Source organism: Siphateles boraxobius, unplaced genomic scaffold, assembly GCF_051911475.1.
Source record: "Siphateles boraxobius isolate OS27281-9 unplaced genomic scaffold, OSU_SipBor_1 120, whole genome shotgun sequence".
NCBI classification, from domain to species: domain Eukaryota; kingdom Metazoa; phylum Chordata; class Actinopteri; order Cypriniformes; family Leuciscidae; genus Siphateles; species Siphateles boraxobius.
In genome coordinates, this window is record NW_027508723.1 from 15001 (window position 1) to 38408 (window position 23408).

General features: G+C 37.0%; 2 protein-coding genes across 2 annotated transcripts in view; both read left to right on the forward strand.

Annotated features, from left to right (window-relative positions):
- The window catches only part of hook3 (hook microtubule-tethering protein 3), a 42866-nt gene that overhangs the window by 13163 nt on the left and 6295 nt on the right, over positions 1–23408 (forward strand). Inside the window, exons 7-14 of the mRNA XM_077222710.1 lie at positions 699–768; positions 5211–5351; positions 5738–5825; positions 9565–9599; positions 9683–9765; positions 10373–10473; positions 11951–12055; positions 12243–12314. Coding sequence (XP_077078825.1) covers positions 699–768; positions 5211–5351; positions 5738–5825; positions 9565–9599; positions 9683–9765; positions 10373–10473; positions 11951–12055; positions 12243–12314 — 695 coding nt within the window. The remainder of the gene's footprint in view (positions 1–698; positions 769–5210; positions 5352–5737; positions 5826–9564; positions 9600–9682; positions 9766–10372; positions 10474–11950; positions 12056–12242; positions 12315–23408) is intronic.
- On the forward strand, positions 7007–8317 carry LOC143732431 (uncharacterized). Its single transcript, XM_077223502.1, has one exon. The coding sequence runs from the start codon at positions 7007–7009 to the stop codon at positions 8315–8317; it is 1311 nt and encodes a 436-aa protein (XP_077079617.1).

Consider the following 23408-nt stretch of genomic DNA (forward strand, 5'->3'; position numbering starts at 1 on the left):
TTATATTTAATGAACTTCCTTCCCTCGGGTCATTTTGACCCGCAAAATATTTTGGAAAAATTTAAAAGAATTGAGTGTTCATCAGAGGGTCCCGACTCTAGGACTCTGTCGCACTTGAACCATGAATACACACAAAAAAATAGAATGGATTCGAGGAATGCTTCAGTTCACATAGAAAAACTCAAAAAATGCTAAAACTTTATGATGTCTACATGTTTATCTAATTGCACACTGAAGGAACTGGCTTTAGGCCCAGAGGAACGGCTCATTACTCCATATAGAGATATAAGCCCGTCTAGAGTCATGAAATATGATATATTATTTATTTACAAGAGGTCAAAGACACCCAATGTAAGACATTTAGAGCTGGATTAAAAGGGTTATGCATGAAATTGTGAGTTGAATGAATGTGAGGAATGTGCTTAAATTATTATTGATTTATTATATATTGATTAAATCTAGTAATTTAAAGGTAAATAAAGTAAACAATAGCAGAAAATCTTCAAGAAATTGCATTAAAAATAGACTAAATGTATCAAAATGAAATAAAATAAGCTTTCTGCACAAAAAAAATATCAGTATAATTTTAGGGCTTCAGGTCATTTTGATGAGGGTTAAGGATATACAGCATGTTTTATATATATATATATATTATATAACTGTGATATGCAGCCTTGTGATCACTGGGGTTTCCTCAGGTCTGGTGCCGCTGGGCAGTAACGAGCCGTCTGATTCGCTGGCAGCAGAGATCGTCACACCAGAGATTCGGTAGGTGAAATACACTATATGACAAACACTATATGACAAACACTATATGACAAACACTATATGACAAACACTATATGACATACACTATATGAGATGCACTATATGACAAACACTATATGACATACACTATATGAGATGCACTATATGACAAACACTATACGACATACACTATATGAGATGCACTATATGACAAACACTATACGACATACACTATATGAGATGCACTATATGACATAGACTATATGACATAGACTATATGACATAGACTATATGACATAGACTATATGACATACACTATATGAGATGCACTATATGAGATGCACTATATGACATAGACTATATGACATAGACTATATGACATAGACTATATGACATAGACTATATGACATACACTATATGAGATGCACTATATGACATACACTATATGAGATGCACTATATGAGATGCACTATATGACATACACTATATGAGATGCACTATATGACAAACACTATATGAGATACACTTTATGAGATGCTCTATATGACATACACTATATGAGATGCACTATATGACATACACTATATGAGATGCACTATATGACATACACTATATGAGATACACTATATGAGATGCACTATATGACATACACTATATGAGATGCACTATATGAGATGCACTATATGACATAGACTATATGACATAGACTATATGACATAGACTATATGACATAGACTATATGACATACACTATATGAGATGCACTATATGAGATGCACTATATGACATAGACTATATGAGATGCACTATATGACATAGACTATATGACATAGACTATATGACATAGACTATATGACATACACTATATGAGATGCACTATATGAGATGCACTATATGACATAGACTATATGACATAGACTATATGACATAGACTATATGACATAGACTATATGACATAGACTATATGACATAGACTATATGACATACACTATATGAGATGCACTATATGACATACACTATATGAGATGCACTATATGAGATGCACTATATGACATACACTATATGAGATGCACTATATGACAAACACTATATGAGATACACTTTATGAGATGCTCTATATGACATACACTATATGAGAAGCACTATATGACATACACTATATGAGATGCACTATATGACATACACTATATGAGATACACTATATGAGATGCACTATATGACATACACTATATGAGATGCACTATATGACATAGACTATATGACATAGACTATATGACATAGACTATATGACATAGACTATATGACATAGACTATATGACATACACTATATGAGATGCACTATATGAGATGCACTATATGACATAGACTATATGACATAGACTATATGACATAGACTATATGACATAGACTATATGACATAGACTATATGACATAGACTATATGACATAGACTATATGACATACACTATATGAGATGCACTATATGACATACACTATATGAGATGCACTATATGAGATGCACTATATGACATACACTATATGAAATGCACTATATGACATACACTATATGAGATGCACTATATGACATACACTATATGAGATACACTATAGTGCATTTCATATAGTGCATATGTCATGCACTATATGAGAAGCACTATATGACAAACACTATATGACATACACTATATGAGATGCTCTATATGACATAGATACACTCATATAGATACACTATATGAGATACACTATATGACATACACTATATGACATACACTATTTGAGATGCACTATATGACATAGACTATATGACATGCACTATATGAGATGCACTATATGACAAACACTCTATGAGATACACTATATGAGATACACTATATGACAAACACTATATGAGATACACTATATGACATACACTATATGAGATGCACTATATGACATACACTATATGAGATACACTATATGAGATGCACTATATGACATACACTATATGAGATGCACTATATGACATAGACTATATGACATACACTATATGAGATGCACTATATGACATACACTATATGAGATGCACTATATGACATAGACTATATGACATACACTATATGAGATGCACTATATGATACACTATATGAAATGCACTATATGACATGCACTATATGAGAAACACTATATGACATACACTATATGAAATGCACTATATGACATACACTATATGAGATACACTATATGACATACACTATATGAGATGCACAACATTACATAGACTATATGAGATGCACTATATGACATACACTATATGAGATGCACTATATGACACACTATATGAGTTGCACTATATGACACACTATATGAGATGCACTATATGACATACACTATATGACATACACTATATGAGATAAACTATATGAAATGCACTATATGACATACACTATATGAGATACACTATATGACATACACTATATGAAATGCACTATATGACATACACTATATGAGATGCACTATATGACATACACTATATGAGATACACTATATGACATACACTATATGAGATACACTATATGACATACACTATATGAAATGCACTATATGAGATACACTATATGACATACACTATATGAGATGCACTATATTACATAGACTATATGAGATGCACTATATGACATACACTTTATGACATACACTATATGAGATGCACTATATGAGATGCACTATATGAGATGCACTATATGACACACTATATGAGTTGCACTATATGACACACTATATGAGATCCACTACACTATATGAGATCCACTATATGACATACACTATATGACATACACTATATGAGATAAACTATATGAAATGCACTATATGACATACACTATATGAGATACACTATATGACATACACTATATGACATACACTATATGAGATACACTATATGAGATACACTATATGACACACTATATGACATACACTATATGACATACACTATTTGAGATGCACTATATGACATAGACTATATGACATGCACTATATGAGATGCACTATATGACAAACACTCTATGAGATACACTATATGAGATACACTATATGACAAACACTATATGAGATACACTATATGAGATACACTATATGAGATACACTATATGACAAACACTATATGACATACACTATATGACATACACTATATGAGATGCACTATATGAGATGCACTATATGACACACTATATGAGTTGCACTATATGACACACTATATGAGATCCACTATATGACATACACTATATGACATACACTATATGAGATAAACTATATGAAATGCACTATATGACATACACTATATGAGATACACTATATGACATACACTATATGACATACACTATATGAGATACACTATATGAGATACACTATATGACATACACTATATGACATGCACTATATGAGATGCACTATATGACATACACTATATGAGATACACTATATGACATACACTATATGAGATACACTATATGACATACACTATATGAGATACACTATATGACACACTATATGACATACACTATATGACATACACTATATGACATACACTATATGACATACACTATTTGAGATGCACTATATGACATAGACTATATGACATGCACTATATGAGATGCACTATATGACAAACACTCTATGAGATACACTATATGAGATACACTATATGACATACACTATATGAGATACACTATATGACATACACTATATGAGATACACTATATGACACACTATATGACATACACTATATGACATACACTATTTGAGATGCACTATATGACATAGACTATATGACATGCACTATATGAGATGCACTATATGACAAACACTCTATGAGATACACTATATGAGATACACTATATGACATGCACTATATGAGATGCACTATATGACATAGACTATATGACATGCACTATATGAGATGCACTATGTGACATGCTCTATATGACAAACACTATATGACAAACACTATGTGACATACACTATATGAGATACACTATATGACATACACTATATGACATACACTATATGAGATGCACTATATGACATACACTATATGAGATGCACTATATGACATACGCTATATGACATACACTATATGACATAGACTATATGACATACACTATATGACATACACTATATGACATACACTATATGACATACACTATATGAGAAGGACATACACTATATGAGATGCACTATATGACATGGACTATATGAAATGCACTATATGAGATGCACTATATGACATACACTATATGACAAACACTATATGACATACACTATATGAGATGCACTATATGACAAACACTATATGACATACACTATATGAGATGCATATATGACATACACTATATGACATGCACTATATGACATGCACTATATGAGATACACTATATGACATACACTATATGACATACACTATATGACGTGTGTGTGTGTGTATCCTCAGGGAGCGTATGATCCGCCTGCAGCATGAGAATAGGATGCTGAAGCTGGCTCAGGAGGGCTCGGATAACGAGCAGATCGCTCTCCTGCAGAGTTTACTGGAGGACTCCAACAGCCGCAAGAACGAGCTGGAGACTGAGAACAGGTTCAGGACTCACACACTCATGACTATGACACATCAGTTTGAAACGTGCATGTTGTGAATAACACTGCGCAAATACATTTAACTTGGTCTCACACACGCACACACACACACACACACACACACACACACACACACACACACACACACACACACACACACACACACACACACACACACACACACACACACACACACACTCTCTCTCTCACGTACACACACAGGAACACACACACACACACACACACACACACACACACACACACACACACACACACACACACACACACACTCACACACAGCAGAGTGTGAACTGAATAGATGACCTCAACTGAAGTGTGTTTGTGTGTGTGTGTTCGTGTGTTCGTGTGTGTGTGTGTGTGTCTCAGGCTGGCCAATCAGAAGCTGCTGGCGAGTCAGTGTCAGGTGGAGGAGCTGCAGAAATCTCTTCAGGAACACGGATCCAAAGCTGATGATGTGAGTCCCACGCTTCATGACATCATCATCATTGCTCCTGCTGTGGATCTGATTGGCTGTGATGGGGCCGAAAGCACGAGCTCATCGTTCACACACACTCGCTCACACACAGCATACGACCAGACACAGTTCATGTTCACTGATGGTTCCTAATGGTTCCTAAAGAGACCGAAGCAGACGAGACTCAAACAGTCTTAAACTGATTTCAGTTTAATTTTCCATCTAAGATTTATTTTCTTCCATGTTTATTTCAATAAACAAACATGTTTTTAATAGTTATAATTAACGGCACGTTTAAACGGGAATAACCCTGATACACACTGACCTGTAACGGCTCCATCACGTGTGTGTCGCACTAACGCCTGCTGTGTGTGTGTGTGTGTGTGTGTGTGTGTGTGTGTGTGTGTGTGTGTGTGTGTGTGTGTGTGTGTGTGTGTGTGTGTGTGTGTGTGTGTGTGTGTGTGTACTAACATTTCTCTCTTCACTGTGATGTCACTCATGATGTAGCATGATCCAGGCCTGCCATTGGTCGTCCTGCTGAGTGATGCCTTCATCATCATCATCATCATCAGAAGCACACGTGTGTCTGTTACTTTAGTCTGACCGTCTGCTTCATTTGATCATCATCTGTGTGTGTGTGTGTGTGTGTGTGTGTGTGTGTGAGACAGGCGTCTGTTGACTCAGGTCTGCGCTCCTCTATCTGTCCATCAAATCTCTCTCAGTCTGTTGTAAGTACGTTCAGGCATTTTGCAACTTTGTGATTGTTTTATTTCTCCCACTGGATCGCATGTGCATCTCAAACACGCGTGTGTGTCGGAACGAACACGCTGCCGCATCATCAGACCAATAATCAGAGCATGATCCACCCAGTGATGCTCTTGCTGACTGAGACTGAATGCTGATCTCGAAGCTGTTTCTCAGATGATCATGTGTTTGAGTCGTCCCGCACCTTCAGCAATACTGGAGTCATTCGGCATGTTTACACACGCGGATAACTGTCCTGTTTACATGCAGACCAACAACCCAGCAGTGCAAGCTAACCGCGTTTACTAGACTTATAGGGACAGTTCACCCAGGAAATAAAATTAGCCCATGATTTACTGACTCTGTAGATTAGACAGCGGCTCTGGGTTAAAGATTCGATTCGATTCTGCTTATCGATTCCTAATTTCAATTCCAATATGGAAAAAAGAGATAGAGATAGCGATAGAGATAGCAATAGAGATAGCGATAGAGATAGAGATAGCGATAGAGATCGAGATAGAGATAGCGATAGAGATAGAGATAGCGATAGAGATAGCGATAGAGATAGAGATAGAGATAGCTATAGAGATAGCAATAGAGATAGCGATAGAGATAGAGATAGCGATAGAGATAGAGATAGCGATAGAGATCGAGATAGCGATAGAGATAGCGATAGAGATAGAGATAGCGATAGAGATAGCGATAGAGATAGAGATAGCGATAGAGATAGCGATAGAGATAGAGATAGAGATAGCGATAGAGATAGCGATAGAGATAGAGATAGCGATAGAGATAGCGATAGAGATAGCGATAGAGATAGCGATAGAGATAGCGATAGAGATAGCGATAGAGATAGATATAGCAATAGAGATAGATATAGAGAGAGCGATAGAGATAGCGATAGAGATAGCGATAGCGATAGAGATAGAGATAGAGATAGCGATAGAGATAGCGATAGAGATAGCGATAGAGATAGAGATAGCGACAGAGATAGCGATAGAGATAGCGATAGAGATAGCGATAGCGATAGCGATAGAGATAGAGATAGCGATAGAGATAGCGATAGAGATAGCGATAGCGATAGAGATAGAGATAGAGATAGCGATAGAGATAGCGATAGAGATAGAGATAGAGATAGCGACAGAGATAGCGATAGAGATAGAGATAGCGATAGCGATAGAGATAGCGATAGAGATAGCGATAGCGATAGAGATAGAGATAGCGGTAGAGATAGCGATAGCGATAGAGATAGCGATAGAGATAGAGATAGCGATAGAGACAGAGATAGAGACAGAGATAGCGACAGAGATATCGACAGAGATATCGATAGAGATAGCGATAGAGATAGCGATAGAGATAGCAATAGAGATAGCGATAGAGATAGAGATAGCGATAGAGATAGAGATAGCGATAGAGATAGCGATAGAGATAGCGATAGAGATAGCGATAGAGATAGCGATAGAGATAGCGATAGAGATAGCGATAGAGATAGAGATAGAGATAGAGATAGAGATAGCGATAGAGATAGCGATAGAGATAGAGATAGCGACAGAGATAGCGATAGAGATAGCGATAGAGATAGCGATAGAGACAGAGATAGAGACAGCGATAGAGATAGCGATAGAGATAGAGATAGCGATAGAGATAGAGATAGCGATAGAGATAGCAATAGAGATAGCGATAGAGACAGAGATCTCTTGAAGTTTTTGCAGCAAGTTTTTTTTTTGAGATTAATTGAGAGCTTTTAATTTGAATAAAGAGTGTGTGGACGCTTGGTTGCAGATAACACACACACCGGCTTTGCGTTCACAAATATAGTTAGGATGAACGGATCTGGTGTTTCCATTCTTCTTTGTATTCCCGATTTTCTCTGTCAACTTTCCTCTTTAGACTCTTTGATAGAGCCGTTTTCTCTCACCAGTTCAAGCGTTAGCATCTCTGCACTGGCGTAGTAGCGCACCGTTCCTACTCGAGGTTCTGGACGCGAGGATGCCGAGTGTAAGAGTAGGCTACGTCAAATAATTATTACAGTAAATTAGGCTCCATTGTGTAACAAGCAAATTAAAATGATACACATTTATTATTCACGATATAGAAAGAGGAAATAAAACAGTTTGTTAAGAGCGTGACTCAAACATTGCTAATAGGCTTATTCAAATCCTTTTATTTTTGAGTCATTTTTATCCTTCCGCATCTCCCACGTCTGTGTGTGTGTGTGTGTGTGTGTGTGTGTGTGTGTGTGTGTGTGTGTGTGTGTGTGTGTGTGTAGCGAGGCAGGGTGTGTTGTGACGGTGAATGAAGACACTCGCCATGTTACGTGTCACGACTGCTTTAATCATTTATCCAGAGTAAAACCCGGACACGGACACACACACGTCGAGTCCGTTCATTTCTACAGCGCTTTAACAATATAGAGTTTCACAGCAGCTTTACAGTGATAATAGGAGATTACAGTAACAGAGATTGTTTAGGCTTTACAGCGGATCTAGAATAAAGTTATTGTCCAGATAAAGTTAGTTTTGATTGATTCACTTCCGTTGTAAAGATCATTAGTTATTAACTTAGTTCTGTGTGTGTTTGTTAATGACTCGCACAGGGGAGTAACAGCGCACTACCAGTTACAGAAGACACTAACCGTCTGTCAGGCAATTCTAGAGGCATTTCTCATCAATTCATTTCTTAAATCATGCCTTAAATCAAGCTTGCCGACCCCTGATCTACAGTGTGTGTGTGTGTGTGTGTGTGTGTGTGTGTGTGTGTGTGTGTGTGTGTGTGTGTGTGTGTGTGTGTGTGTGTGTGTGTGTGTGTGTGTGTGTGTGTGTGTGTCTGTCTCTTCCTGCTGGTGATTGAGCTCGTCAGCGCCCTCTGCTGGATCACTACACCAGCTCTCTAACACACGTAACTGCAGTGTGTGTGTGTGTGCGGCTCGTGTCCAGCAGGAGGCGCTGCAGTCTCACATGAGCTTTAATCTTGAGTCTAACATCTTCTGTTTCAGACGGTCTTGATGAAGAGGAAGTGTCAGGAACATCTGTGAGTATCAGCTGGTGTTGATCATGTTCTTCACAGCGAGTTCATCATCAGTGACGGAGAGTGTGTTTGTTCTTGGTGTTTAGAGAGAAATTAAGGGACGCCACGAACGAGCTTCAGACGAAGAGCTCAGAGATCGAAGAGCTGGAGAACAAACACAGTTCCAGCGGTGAGACTCGATCCTCACACACACACACACACACACACACACACACACACACACACACACACATACACACACACACACTCACACACACACACACACACACACACACACACACACACACACACACACTCACACACACACACACACACACACACACACACACACACACACACACACACACACACACACACACACACACACACACACACACACACACACACACACACACACACACACTCACACACACACACACACACACACACACACACACACACACACACACACTCACACACACACACTCACACACAACATTAGCATCATACACACACACTCACTCACACACACACACACACACACACACACACACTCACACACACTCACAGACACACACACACACACACACACACTCACTCACTCACTCACACACACTCACACACACACAACATTAGCATCATACACACACACACACACACTCACACTCACACACACACACACGCTGTATAACGAGACGGAAACACTGAGGCAGAACAGGATGTGTTGCGGTGCATATATGAAACGTGTGTGTGTGTATGCAGATCGTGTAAACGAGAGTGTGTGTTGGTGGTTTCAGCTCAGAGGATCGAAGATCTGGAGGACGCGCTGAAGAAGAAAGATGAAGATATGAAGCAGATGGAGGAGAGATACAAGAAATACCTGGAGAAGGCCAAGAGTGTACGTGTGTGTGAGTGTGTGAGTGAGTGTGTGTGTATGATGCTAATGTTGTGTGTATGTGAGTGAGTGAGTGAGTGAGTGAGTGTGTGTGTGTGTGTGTGAGTGAGTGTGTGTGGGTGTGTATGTGAGTGAGTGTGTGTGTGTGAGTGTGTGAGTGAGTGAGTGAGTGTGTGTGAGTGAGTGAGAGTGTGTGTGAGTGTGTGAGTGAGTGTGTGTGTATGATGCTAATGTTGTGTGTATGTGAGTGTGTGAGTGAGTGTGTGAGTTAGTGTGTGAGTGAGTGTGTGAGTGAGTGAGTGTGTGAGTGAGTGAGTATGTGTGAGTGTGTGAGTGAGTGTGTGTGTGTGAGTGAGTGTGTGTGAGTGAGTGTGTGAGTGAGTGTGTGAGTGAGTGTGTGAGTGAGTGAGTATGTGTGAGTGTGTGAGTGAGTGTGTGTGTGTGAGTGAGTGTGTGTGAGTGAGTGTGTGAGTGAGTGTGTGAGTGTGTGTGTGAGTGAGTGAGTGTGTGTGTGTGAGTTAGTGTGTGAGTGAGTGTGTGAGTGAGTGAGTGTGTGAGTGAGTGAGTATGTGTGAGTGTGTGAGTGAGTGTGTGTGTGTGAGTGAGTGTGTGTGAGTGAGTGTGTGAGTGAGTGTGTGAGTGAGTGTGTGAGTGAGTGTGTGAGTGTGTGAGTGAGTGTGTGTGTGTGTGTATGATGCTAATGTTGTGTGTATGTGAGTGAGTGAGTGTGTGTGTGAGTGAGTGTGTGTGTATGATGCTAATGTTGTGTGTGTGTGTGTGTGATGCTAATGTTGTGTGTGTGTGTGTGTGTGTGTGATGCTAATGTTGTGTGTGTGTGTGCGTGATGCTAATGTGTGTGTGTGTGTGCGTTATGCTAATGTTGTGTGTGTGTGTGTGTGATGCTAATGTTGAGTGTGTGTGTGTGTGTGATGCTAATGTTGTGTGTGTGTGTGTGTGTGCGTGATGCTAATGTTGTGTGTGTGTGTGCATGATGCTAATGTTGTGTGTGTGCGTGATGCTACTGTTGTGTGTGTGTGTGTGTGTGTGTGTGTGTGTGTTTGCGTGATGCTAATGTTGTGTGTGTGTGTGTGATGCTAATGTTGTGTGTGTGCGTGATGCTATTGTTGTGTGTGTGTGTGTGCATGATGCTAATGTTGTGTGTGTGCGTGATGCTAATGTTGTGTGTGTGTGTGTGTGCGTGATGCTAATGTTGTGTGTGTGTGTGCATGATGCTAATGTTGTGTGTGTGCGTGATGCTACTGTTGTGTGTGTGTGTGTGTGTTTGTGTGTGTGTGTGTGTGTGTGTGTTTGCGTGATGCTAATGTTGTGTGTGTGTGTGTGATGCTAATGTTGTGTGTGTGCGTGATGCTAATGTTGTGTGTGTGTGTGTGTGTGTGTGTGCATGATGCTAATGTTGTGTGTGTGCGTGATGCTAATGTTGTGTGTGTGTGTGTGTGTGTGTGTGTGTGTGTGTGTGCAGGTCATCCGTACGCTGGACCCCAAACAGAATCAAGGTTCTGCTCCTGAAGTTCAAGCCCTGAAGAACCAGTTGCAGGAGCGCGAGAGGATGCTGCACTCACTCGAGGTCACTCTCTCTCTCACACACACACACACACACACACACACACACACACACACACACACACACACTAACATACTCCTTCTCTATCACACTTACACACACACAAACTTATTCTCTTTCACACACATAAGCTGTAATGTGACATACTGTGTGTGTGTGTGTGTGTGTGTGTATGTATGTGTGTGTGCAGAAGGAGTGTGACAAGACGAAGTCTCAGAGAGACCAGGAGGAGAAGCTCATCGTGTCGGCCTGGTACAACATGGTGTGTGTCACTCGCTCTGGACGGACAGATGATTATGATTATGATGTTATGCTTGATCTTTGGTCCGGATATGATGCTAGAGTCCCGAACACTCTCCACAATCTGAGCCGGTGTTTCACTGATGCCAGAAACTTATCAGGAAAAATCTGTGACCAAAAAAGATTCCGACTCTTTGAGCTGATCATGTTTTAAGTGTTTTTTCTTTAAAGCAGCACTATGCAGTGTTTTTAGCTTAACTGAACAGCTTCAGAGTTGGTTATATGACTCTTTTCGGGTTGAATGGTGGCCGTCTCACACACACACACACACACACACACACACACACACACACCCCGGTGCCTGTGAGTGGAAAACCCGCACTTGCAACTGTGGGCCGGCGGACCGTCGTCAGGAAGTATCGGGTGATTTTAGCTCTCGCGATGTAACGAATTGCTTTACGGCACTGCACACATTACACGCGTACACACCCCATCCAGATCCGGACAGCTATAACAGAAGGAGAGAGTCTAACAGAAGGACGGACGAAACCAGTCAAATATCAACTGAGTTCATAACTCTTATTACCATTTTCTAAACTATAGCGTATAAACTGTTAATGTTGAAGGATTCTGAGTAAATGATGGTTTGGCTGTATATAGTTATGAAGGGAACATCATGTTTATGTGTCCGTGGCATCAGGGAGTTTGAGAACGCCTGTCCTACACTACACTAGTGTGCATGTAGTGTAGTGTGCACTAGGTGGCGCTGTTACACAGTTAGTGAGCGCTGGAGTTTGTCTGACGGATGTAAAAGGTTAAAAACTGAAGACTAATATCCACACAAATCATACAGCGCTTTATAGATACTGATCGTTTCACACTGGCTTCGTTTACACGCACAACTTTTGTTCCAGACGCACTGAATTCCTGCGCTTGATGAATCTGAATGCAGTGTTACGCTGAACATGTGATCGGGTTGATGTGTGTGTTTATATGTCTCACGCTTCATATCGGGATATATTTTTGACATGCGCACACTGGACAAATATACAGAGTTTCCTGATGTCTGCGCATAATAACTATTCTCCTACAGTTCTTTATTTGTGTTAAACAGCAGACTCAATATTTATCCATTTCCGGTCATAATTAGGAGATAATGAGCGTATGAGCCGTTGTGCCATCGCTTATATTGATCACAGTAAAAATGGCCAAAACCAGTCGTGTGTGTGAGAGTATGAAGTGAGCACTGGTGGCGTCGTCCTGCTCCACTTCACACACACAGAGAAAGCAGGATTATAGGAGGACGAGACACTCGTTTATACCACACTTTATTCATCAGAAGAACCGCTCGATCAGCACGTCAAACGCCATTACGGTATTTCTACATTACACTATTTCTACGTCATTACGCTATTTCTACATCATTACGCTATTTCTACATCATTACGCTATTTCTACATCATTACGCTATTTCTACATCATTACTCTATTTCTACATCATTACGCTATTTCTACGTCATTACGCTATTTCTACATCATTACGCTATTTCTACATTACACTATTTCTACGTCATTACGCTATTTCTACGTCATTACGCTATTTCTACATCATTACGCTATTTCTACATCATTACGCTATTTCTATGTCATTACGCTATTTCTACATCATTACGCTATTTCTACATCATTACGCTATTTCTACATCATTACGCTATTTCTACATTACACTATTTCTACGCCATTACGCTATTTCTACATTACACTACTTCTACGCCATTACTCTATTTCTACGTCATTACGCTATATCTACATCATTACGCTATTTCTACATTACACTATTTCTACATCATTACACTATTTCTACGCCATTACGCTATTTCTACAATACACTACTTCTACGCCATTACTCTATTTCTACGTCATTACGCTATATCTACATCATTACGCTATTTCTACATTACACTATTTCTACATCATTACACTATTTCTACGCCATTACGCTATTTCTACATTACACTATTTTTACGCCATTACTCTATTTCTACATTACACTATTTCTACATTACACTATTTCTACATTACGCTATTTCTACATTACACTACTTCTACGCCATTACTCTATTTCTACGTCATTACGCTATATCTACATCATTACGCTATTTCTACATTACGCTATTTCTACATCATTACACTATTTCTACGCCATTACTCTATTTCTACATTACACTATTTCTACGCCATTACTCTATTTCTACATTACACTATTTCTACGCCATTACTCTATTTCTACATTACGCTATTTCTACGTCATTACTCTATTTCTACATTACACTATTTCTACATTACACTATTTCTACATTACGCTATTTCTACATTACACTACTTCTACGCCATTACGCTATTTCTACATTACACTATTTTTACGCCATTACTCTATTTCTACATTACACTATTTCTACATTACACTATTTCTACATTACGCTATTTCTACATTACACTACTTCTACGCCATTACTCTATTTCTACGTCATTACGCTATATCTACATCATTACGCTATTTCTACATTACGCTATTTCTACATTACACTATTTTTACGCCATTACTCTATTTCTACATTACACTATTTCTACGCCATTACTCTATTTCTACATTACACTATTTCTACGCCATTAGGCTATTTCTACGTCATTACACTATTTCTACGCCATTACTCTATTTCTACGTCATTACGCCATTAGGCTATTTCTACATTACACTATTTCTACGCCATTACGCTATTTCTACGTCATTACTCTATTTCTACATTACACTATTTCTATGCCATTACGCTATTTCTACGTCATTACTCTATTTCTACATTACACTATTTCTACGCCATTAGGCTATTTCTACGTCATTACGCTATTTCTACGTCATTACGCCATTAGGCTATTTCTAAATTACACTATTTCTACGCCATTACGCTATTTCTACGTCATTACACTATTTCTACATCATCACGCTATTTCTACGCCATTAGGCTATTTCTACATTACACTATTTCTACGCCATTAGGCTATTTCTACGTCATTACACTATTTCTACGCCATTACTCTATTTCTACGTCATTACGCCATTAGGCTATTTCTACATTACACTATTTCTACGCATTACGCTATTTCTACGTCATTACTCTATTTCTACATTACACTATTTCTATGCCATTACGCTATTTCTACGTCATTACTCTATTTCTACATTACACTATTTCTACGCCATTAGGCTATTTCTACGTCATTACGCTATTTCTACGTCATTACGCCATTAGGCTATTTCTAAATTACACTATTTCTACGCCATTACGCTATTTCTACGTCATTACACTATTTCTACATCATCACGCTATTTCTACGCCATTAGGCTATTTCTACGTCATTACGCTATTTCTACGCCATTACTCTATTTCTACGTCATTACGCTATTTCTACATCATTACGCTATTTCTACGTCATTACGCTATTTCTACGTCATTACGCTATTTCTACATCATTACGCTATTTCTACGTCATTACTCTATTTCTACGTCATTACGCTATTTCTACATCATTACTCTATTTCTACGTCATTACGCTATTTCTACATCATTACACTATTTCTACATCACACTATTTCTACGCCATTACGCTATTTCTACATTACACTATTTTTACGCCATTACGCTATTTCTACGCCATTACGCTATTTCTACATCACACTATTTCTACGCCATTACGCTATTTCTACATCATTACACTATTTCTACATCACACTATTTCTACGCCATTACTCTATTTCTACATCACACTATTTCTACGCCATTACTCTATTTCTACATCACACTATTTCTACGCCATTACTCTATTTCTACATCACACTATTTCTACGCCATTACGCTATTTCTACATCATTACTCTATTTCTACATTACACTATTTCTACGCCATTACTCTATTTCTACATTACACTATTTCTACGCCATTACTCTATTTCTACGCCATTACGCTATTTCTACATCATTACTCTATTTCTACGTCATTACGCTATTTCTACATCATTACACTATTTCTCCATCACACTATTTCTACGCCATTACGCTATTTCTACATTACACTATTTTTACGCCATTACGCTATTTCTACGTCATTACACTATTTCTACATTACGCTATTTCTACGTCATTACACTATTTCTACATCATTACGCAATTTCTACGTCGTTACGCTATTTCTACGTCATTACGCTATTTCTACGTCATTACGCTATTTCTACGTCATTGCGCTATTTCTACCCCATTGCACTATTTCTACATCATTATGCTATTTCTACGTCATTACGCTATTTCTACATCATTACACTATTTCTACGTCATTGCGCTATTTCTACGCCATTACGCTATTTCTACGTCATTATGCTATTTCTACATCATTACTCTATTTCTACATCATTACACTATTTCTACATCATTACTCTATTTCTACGTCATTATGTTATTTCTACATCATTACTCTATTTCTACATCATTACACTATTTCTACATCATTGCGCTATTTTTACGCCATTACGCTATTTCTACGCCATTACACTATTTCTACGCCATTACGCTATTTCTACATCATTATGCTATTTCTACATCATTACTCTATTTCTACATCATTACGCTATTTCTACATCATTACACTATTTCTACATCATTACTCTATTTCTACGTCATTATGTTATTTCTACATCATTACTCTATTTCTACATCATTACACTATTTCTACATCATTGCGCTATTTTTACGCCATTACGCTATTTCTACGCCATTACACTATTTCTACGCCATTACGCTATTTCTACATCATTATGCTATTTCTACATCATTACTCTATTTCTACATCATTACGCTATTTCTACATCATTACACTATTTCTACATCATTACACTATTTCTACATCATTGCGCTATTTTTACGCCATTACGCTATTTCTACGCCATTACACTATTTCTACGCCATTACGCTATTTCTGCGCCATTACGCTATTTCTACGCCATTACGCTATTTCTACATCATTACGCTATTTCTACATCATTACACTATTTCTACGTCATTACACTATTTCTACATTACACTATTTCTACATCATTGCGCTATTTCCCCGTCATTACGCTATTTCTACGCCATTACGCTATTTCTACGTCATTATGCTATTTCTACATCATTACTCTATTTCTACATCATTACACTATTTCTACATCATTACTCTATTTCTACGTCATTATGTTATTTCTACATCATTACTCTATTTCTACATCATTACACTATTTCTACATCATTGCGCTATTTTTACGCCATTACGCTATTTCTACGCCATTACACTATTTCTACGCCATTACGCTATTTCTACATCATTATGCTATTTCTACATCATTACTCTATTTCTACGTCATTACGCTATTTCTACGTCATTATGCTATTTCTACATCATTACGCTATTTCTACATCATTATGCTATTTCTACATCATTACTCTATTTCTACGTCATTATGTTATTTCTACATCATTACTCTATTTCTACATCATTACACTATTTCTACATCATTGCGCTATTTTTACGCCATTACGCTATTTCTACGCCATTACACTATTTCTACGCCATTACGCTATTTCTACATCATTATGCTATTTCTACATCATTACTCTATTTCTACATCATTACGCTATTTCTACATCATTACACTATTTCTACATCATTACACTATTTCTACATCATTGCGCTATTTTTACGCCATTACGCTATTTCTACGCCATTACACTATTTCTACGCCATTACGCTATTTCTGCGCCATTACGCTATTTCTACGCCATTACGCTATTTCTACATCATTACGCTATTTCTACATCATTACACTATTTCTACGTCATTACACTATTTCTACATTACACTATTTCTACATCATTGCGCTATTTCCCCGTCATTACGCTATTTCTACGCCATTACGCTATTTCTACGTCATTATGCTATTTCTACATCATTACTCTATTTCTACATCATTACACTATTTCTACATCATTACTCTATTTCTACGTCATTATGTTATTTCTACATCATTACTCTATTTCTACATCATTACACTATTTCTACGTCATAACGCTATTTCTACGCCATTACGCTATTTCTACATCATTATGCTATTTCTACATCATTACTCTATTTCTACATCATTACACTATTTCTACGCCATTACGCTATTTCTACGTCATTATGCTATTTCTACATCATTACTCTATTTCTACGCCATTACGCTATTTCTACATCATTACACTATTTCTACGCCATTATGCTATTTCTACGTCATTATGCTATTTCTACATTACGCTATTTCTACGTCATTACACTATTTCTACATCATTACGCAATTTCTACGTCGTTACGCTATTTCTACGTCATTACGCTATTTCTACGTCATTACGCTATTTCTACGTCATTGCGCTATTTCTACCCCATTGCACTATTTCTACATCATTATGCTATTTCTACGTCATTACGCTATTTCTACATCATTACACTATTTCTACGTCATTGCGCTATTTCTACGCCATTACGCTATTTCTACGTCATTATGCTATTTCTACATCATTACTCTATTTCTACATCATTACACTATTTCTACATCATTACTCTATTTCTACGTCATTATGTTATTTCTACATCATTACTCTATTTCTACATCATTACACTATTTCTACATCATTGCGCTATTTTTACGCCATTACGCTATTTCTACGCCATTACACTATTTCTACGCCATTACGCTATTTCTACATCATTATGCTATTTCTACATCATTACTCTATTTCTACGCCATTACGCTATTTCTACATCATTACACTATTTCTACGCCATTATGCTATTTCTACGTCATTACACTATTTCTACATTACGCTATTTCTACGTCATTACACTATTTCTACATCATTACGCAATTTCTACGTCATTATGTTATTTCTACATCATTACTCTATTTCTACATCATTACACTATTTCTACATCATTGCGCTATTTTTACGCCATTACGCTATTTCTACGCCATTACACTATTTCTACGCCATTACGCTATTTCTACGTCATTATGCTATTTCTACATCATTACTCTATTTCTACGCCATTACGCTATTTCTACATCATTACACTATTTCTACGCCATTATGCTATTTCTACGTCATTACACTATTTCTACATTACGCTATTTCTACGTCATTACACTATTTCTACATCATTACGCAATTTCTACGTCGTTACGCTATTTCTACGTCATTACGCTATTTCTACGTCATTACGCTATTTCTACGTCATTGCGCTATTTCTACCCCATTGCACTATTTCTACATCATTATGCTATTTCTACGTCATTACGCTATTTCTACATCATTACACTATTTCTACGTCATTGCGCTATTTCTACGCCATTACGCTATTTCTACGTCATTATGCTATTTCTACATCATTACTCTATTTCTACATCATTACACTATTTCTACATCATTACTCTATTTCTACGTCATTATGTTATTTCTACATCATTACTCTATTTCTACATCATTACACTATTTCTACATCATTGCGCTATTTTTACGCCATTACGCTATTTCTACGCCATTACACTATTTCTACGCCATTACGCTATTTCTACATCATTATGCTATTTCTACATCATTACTCTATTTCTACATCATTACGCTATTTCTACATCATTACACTATTTCTACATCATTACTCTATTTCTACGTCATTATGTTATTTCTACATCATTACTCTATTTCTACATCATTACACTATTTCTACATCATTGCGCTATTTTTACGCCATTACGCTATTTCTACGCCATTACACTATTTCTACGCCATTACGCTATTTCTACATCATTATGCTATTTCTACATCATTACTCTATTTCTACATCATTACGCTATTTCTACATCATTACACTATTTCTACATCATTACACTATTTCTACATCATTGCGCTATTTTTACGCCATTACGCTATTTCTACGCCATTACACTATTTCTACGCCATTACGCTATTTCTGCGCCATTACGCTATTTCTACGCCATTACGCTATTTCTACATCATTACGCTATTTCTACATCATTACACTATTTCTACGTCATTACACTATTTCTACATTACACTATTTCTACATCATTGCGCTATTTCCCCGTCATTACGCTATTTCTACGCCATTACGCTATTTCTACGTCATTATGCTATTTCTACATCATTACTCTATTTCTACATCATTACACTATTTCTACATCATTACTCTATTTCTACGTCATTATGTTATTTCTACATCATTACTCTATTTCTACATCATTACACTATTTCTACATCATTGCGCTATTTTTACGCCATTACGCTATTTCTACGCCATTACACTATTTCTACGCCATTACGCTATTTCTACATCATTATGCTATTTCTACATCATTACTCTATTTCTACGTCATTACGCTATTTCTACGTCATTATGCTATTTCTACATCATTACGCTATTTCTACATCATTATGCTATTTCTACATCATTACTCTATTTCTACGTCATTATGTTATTTCTACATCATTACTCTATTTCTACATCATTACACTATTTCTACATCATTGCGCTATTTTTACGCCATTACGCTATTTCTACGCCATTACACTATTTCTACGCCATTACGCTATTTCTACATCATTATGCTATTTCTACATCATTACTCTATTTCTACATCATTACGCTATTTCTACATCATTACACTATTTCTACATCATTACACTATTTCTACATCATTGCGCTATTTTTACGCCATTACGCTATTTCTACGCCATTACACTATTTCTACGCCATTACGCTATTTCTGCGCCATTACGCTATTTCTACGCCATTACGCTATTTCTACATCATTACGCTATTTCTACATCATTACACTATTTCTACGTCATTACACTATTTCTACATTACACTATTTCTACATCATTGCGCTATTTCCCCGTCATTACGCTATTTCTACGCCATTACGCTATTTCTACGTCATTATGCTATTTCTACATCATTACTCTATTTCTACATCATTACACTATTTCTACATCATTACTCTATTTCTACGTCATTATGTTATTTCTACATCATTACTCTATTTCTACATCATTACACTATTTCTACGTCATAACGCTATTTCTACGCCATTACGCTATTTCTACATCATTATGCTATTTCTACATCATTACTCTATTTCTACATCATTACACTATTTCTACGCCATTACGCTATTTCTACGTCATTATGCTATTTCTACATCATTACTCTATTTCTACGCCATTACGCTATTTCTACATCATTACACTATTTCTACGCCATTATGCTATTTCTACGTCATTATGCTATTTCTACATCATTACGCTATTTCTACGTCATTATGCTATTTCTACGTCATTATGCTATTTCTACATCATTACACTATTTCTACGCCATTACGCTATTTCTACGTCATTATGCTATTTCTACGTCATTACTCTATTTCTACATCATTACCCTATTTCTACGCCATTACGCTATTTCTACATCATTACACTATTTCTACATCATTACGCTATTTCTACGTCATTACGCTATTTCTACGTCATTACGCTATTTCTACGTCATTACGCTATTTCTACGTCATTACTCTATTTCTACATCATTACACTATTTCTACGCCATTACGCTATTTCTACGTCATTATGCTATTTCTACGCTATTACCCTATTTCTACGTCATAACGCTATTTCTACGCCATTACGCTATTTCTACGTCATTATGCTATTTCTACATCATTACTCTATTTCTACATCATTACACTATTTCTACGCCATTACGCTATTTCTACGTCATTATGCTATTTCTACATCATTACACTATTTCTACGCCATTACGCTATTTCTACATCATTACACTATTTCTACGCCATTACGCAATTTCTACATCATTATGCTATTTCTACATCATTACACTATTTCTACGCCATTACGCTATTTCTACGTCATTATGCTATTTCTACATCATTACTCTATTTCTACATCATTACTCTATTTCTACATCATTACGCTATTTCTACGCCATTACGCTATTTCTACGCCATTACGCTATTTCTACCACATTACACTATTTCTACGCCATTACGCTATTTCTACGCCATTACGCTATTTCTACGTCATTGCGCTATTTCTACGTCATTACGCTATTTCTACGTCATTACGCTGTTTCTACGTCATTACGCTATTTCTACGCCATTACGCTATTTCTACGCCATTATGCTATTTCTACATCATTACACTATTTTTACGCCATTACGCTATTTCTACGTCATTGTGCTATTTCTACGTCATTACACTATTTCTACATCATCACGCTATTTCTACGCCATTACGCTATTTCTACGTCATTATGCTATTTCTACATCATTACTCTATTTCTACATCATTACGCTATTTCTACGCCATTACGCTATTTCTACGTCATTATGCTATTTCTACATCATTACACTATTTCTACGCCATTACGCTATTTCTACGCCATTACGCTATTTCTACGTCATTACGCTATTTCTGCGCCATTACGCTATTTCTACGTCATTACACTATTTCTACGTCATTACACTATTTCTACGCCATCACGCTATTTCTACGTCATTGCGCTATTTCTACGTCATTATGCTATTTCTACATCATTACTCTATTTCTACATCATTACGCTATTTCTACGTCATTACGCTATTTCTACGTCATTACGCTATTTCTACATCATTACGCTATTTCTACATTACACTATTTCTACATCATTACGCTATTTCTACATCATTACGCTATTTCTACGTCATTACGCTATTTCTACATCATTACGCTATTTCTACATCATTACGCTATTTCTACGTCATTACGCTATTTCTACATTACGCTATTTCTACGTCATTACGCTATTTCTACATCATTACGCTATTTCTACATTACACTATTTCTACATCATTACGCTATTTCTACATCATTACGCTATTTCTACATCATTACGCTATTTCTACGTCATTGCGCTATTTCTAC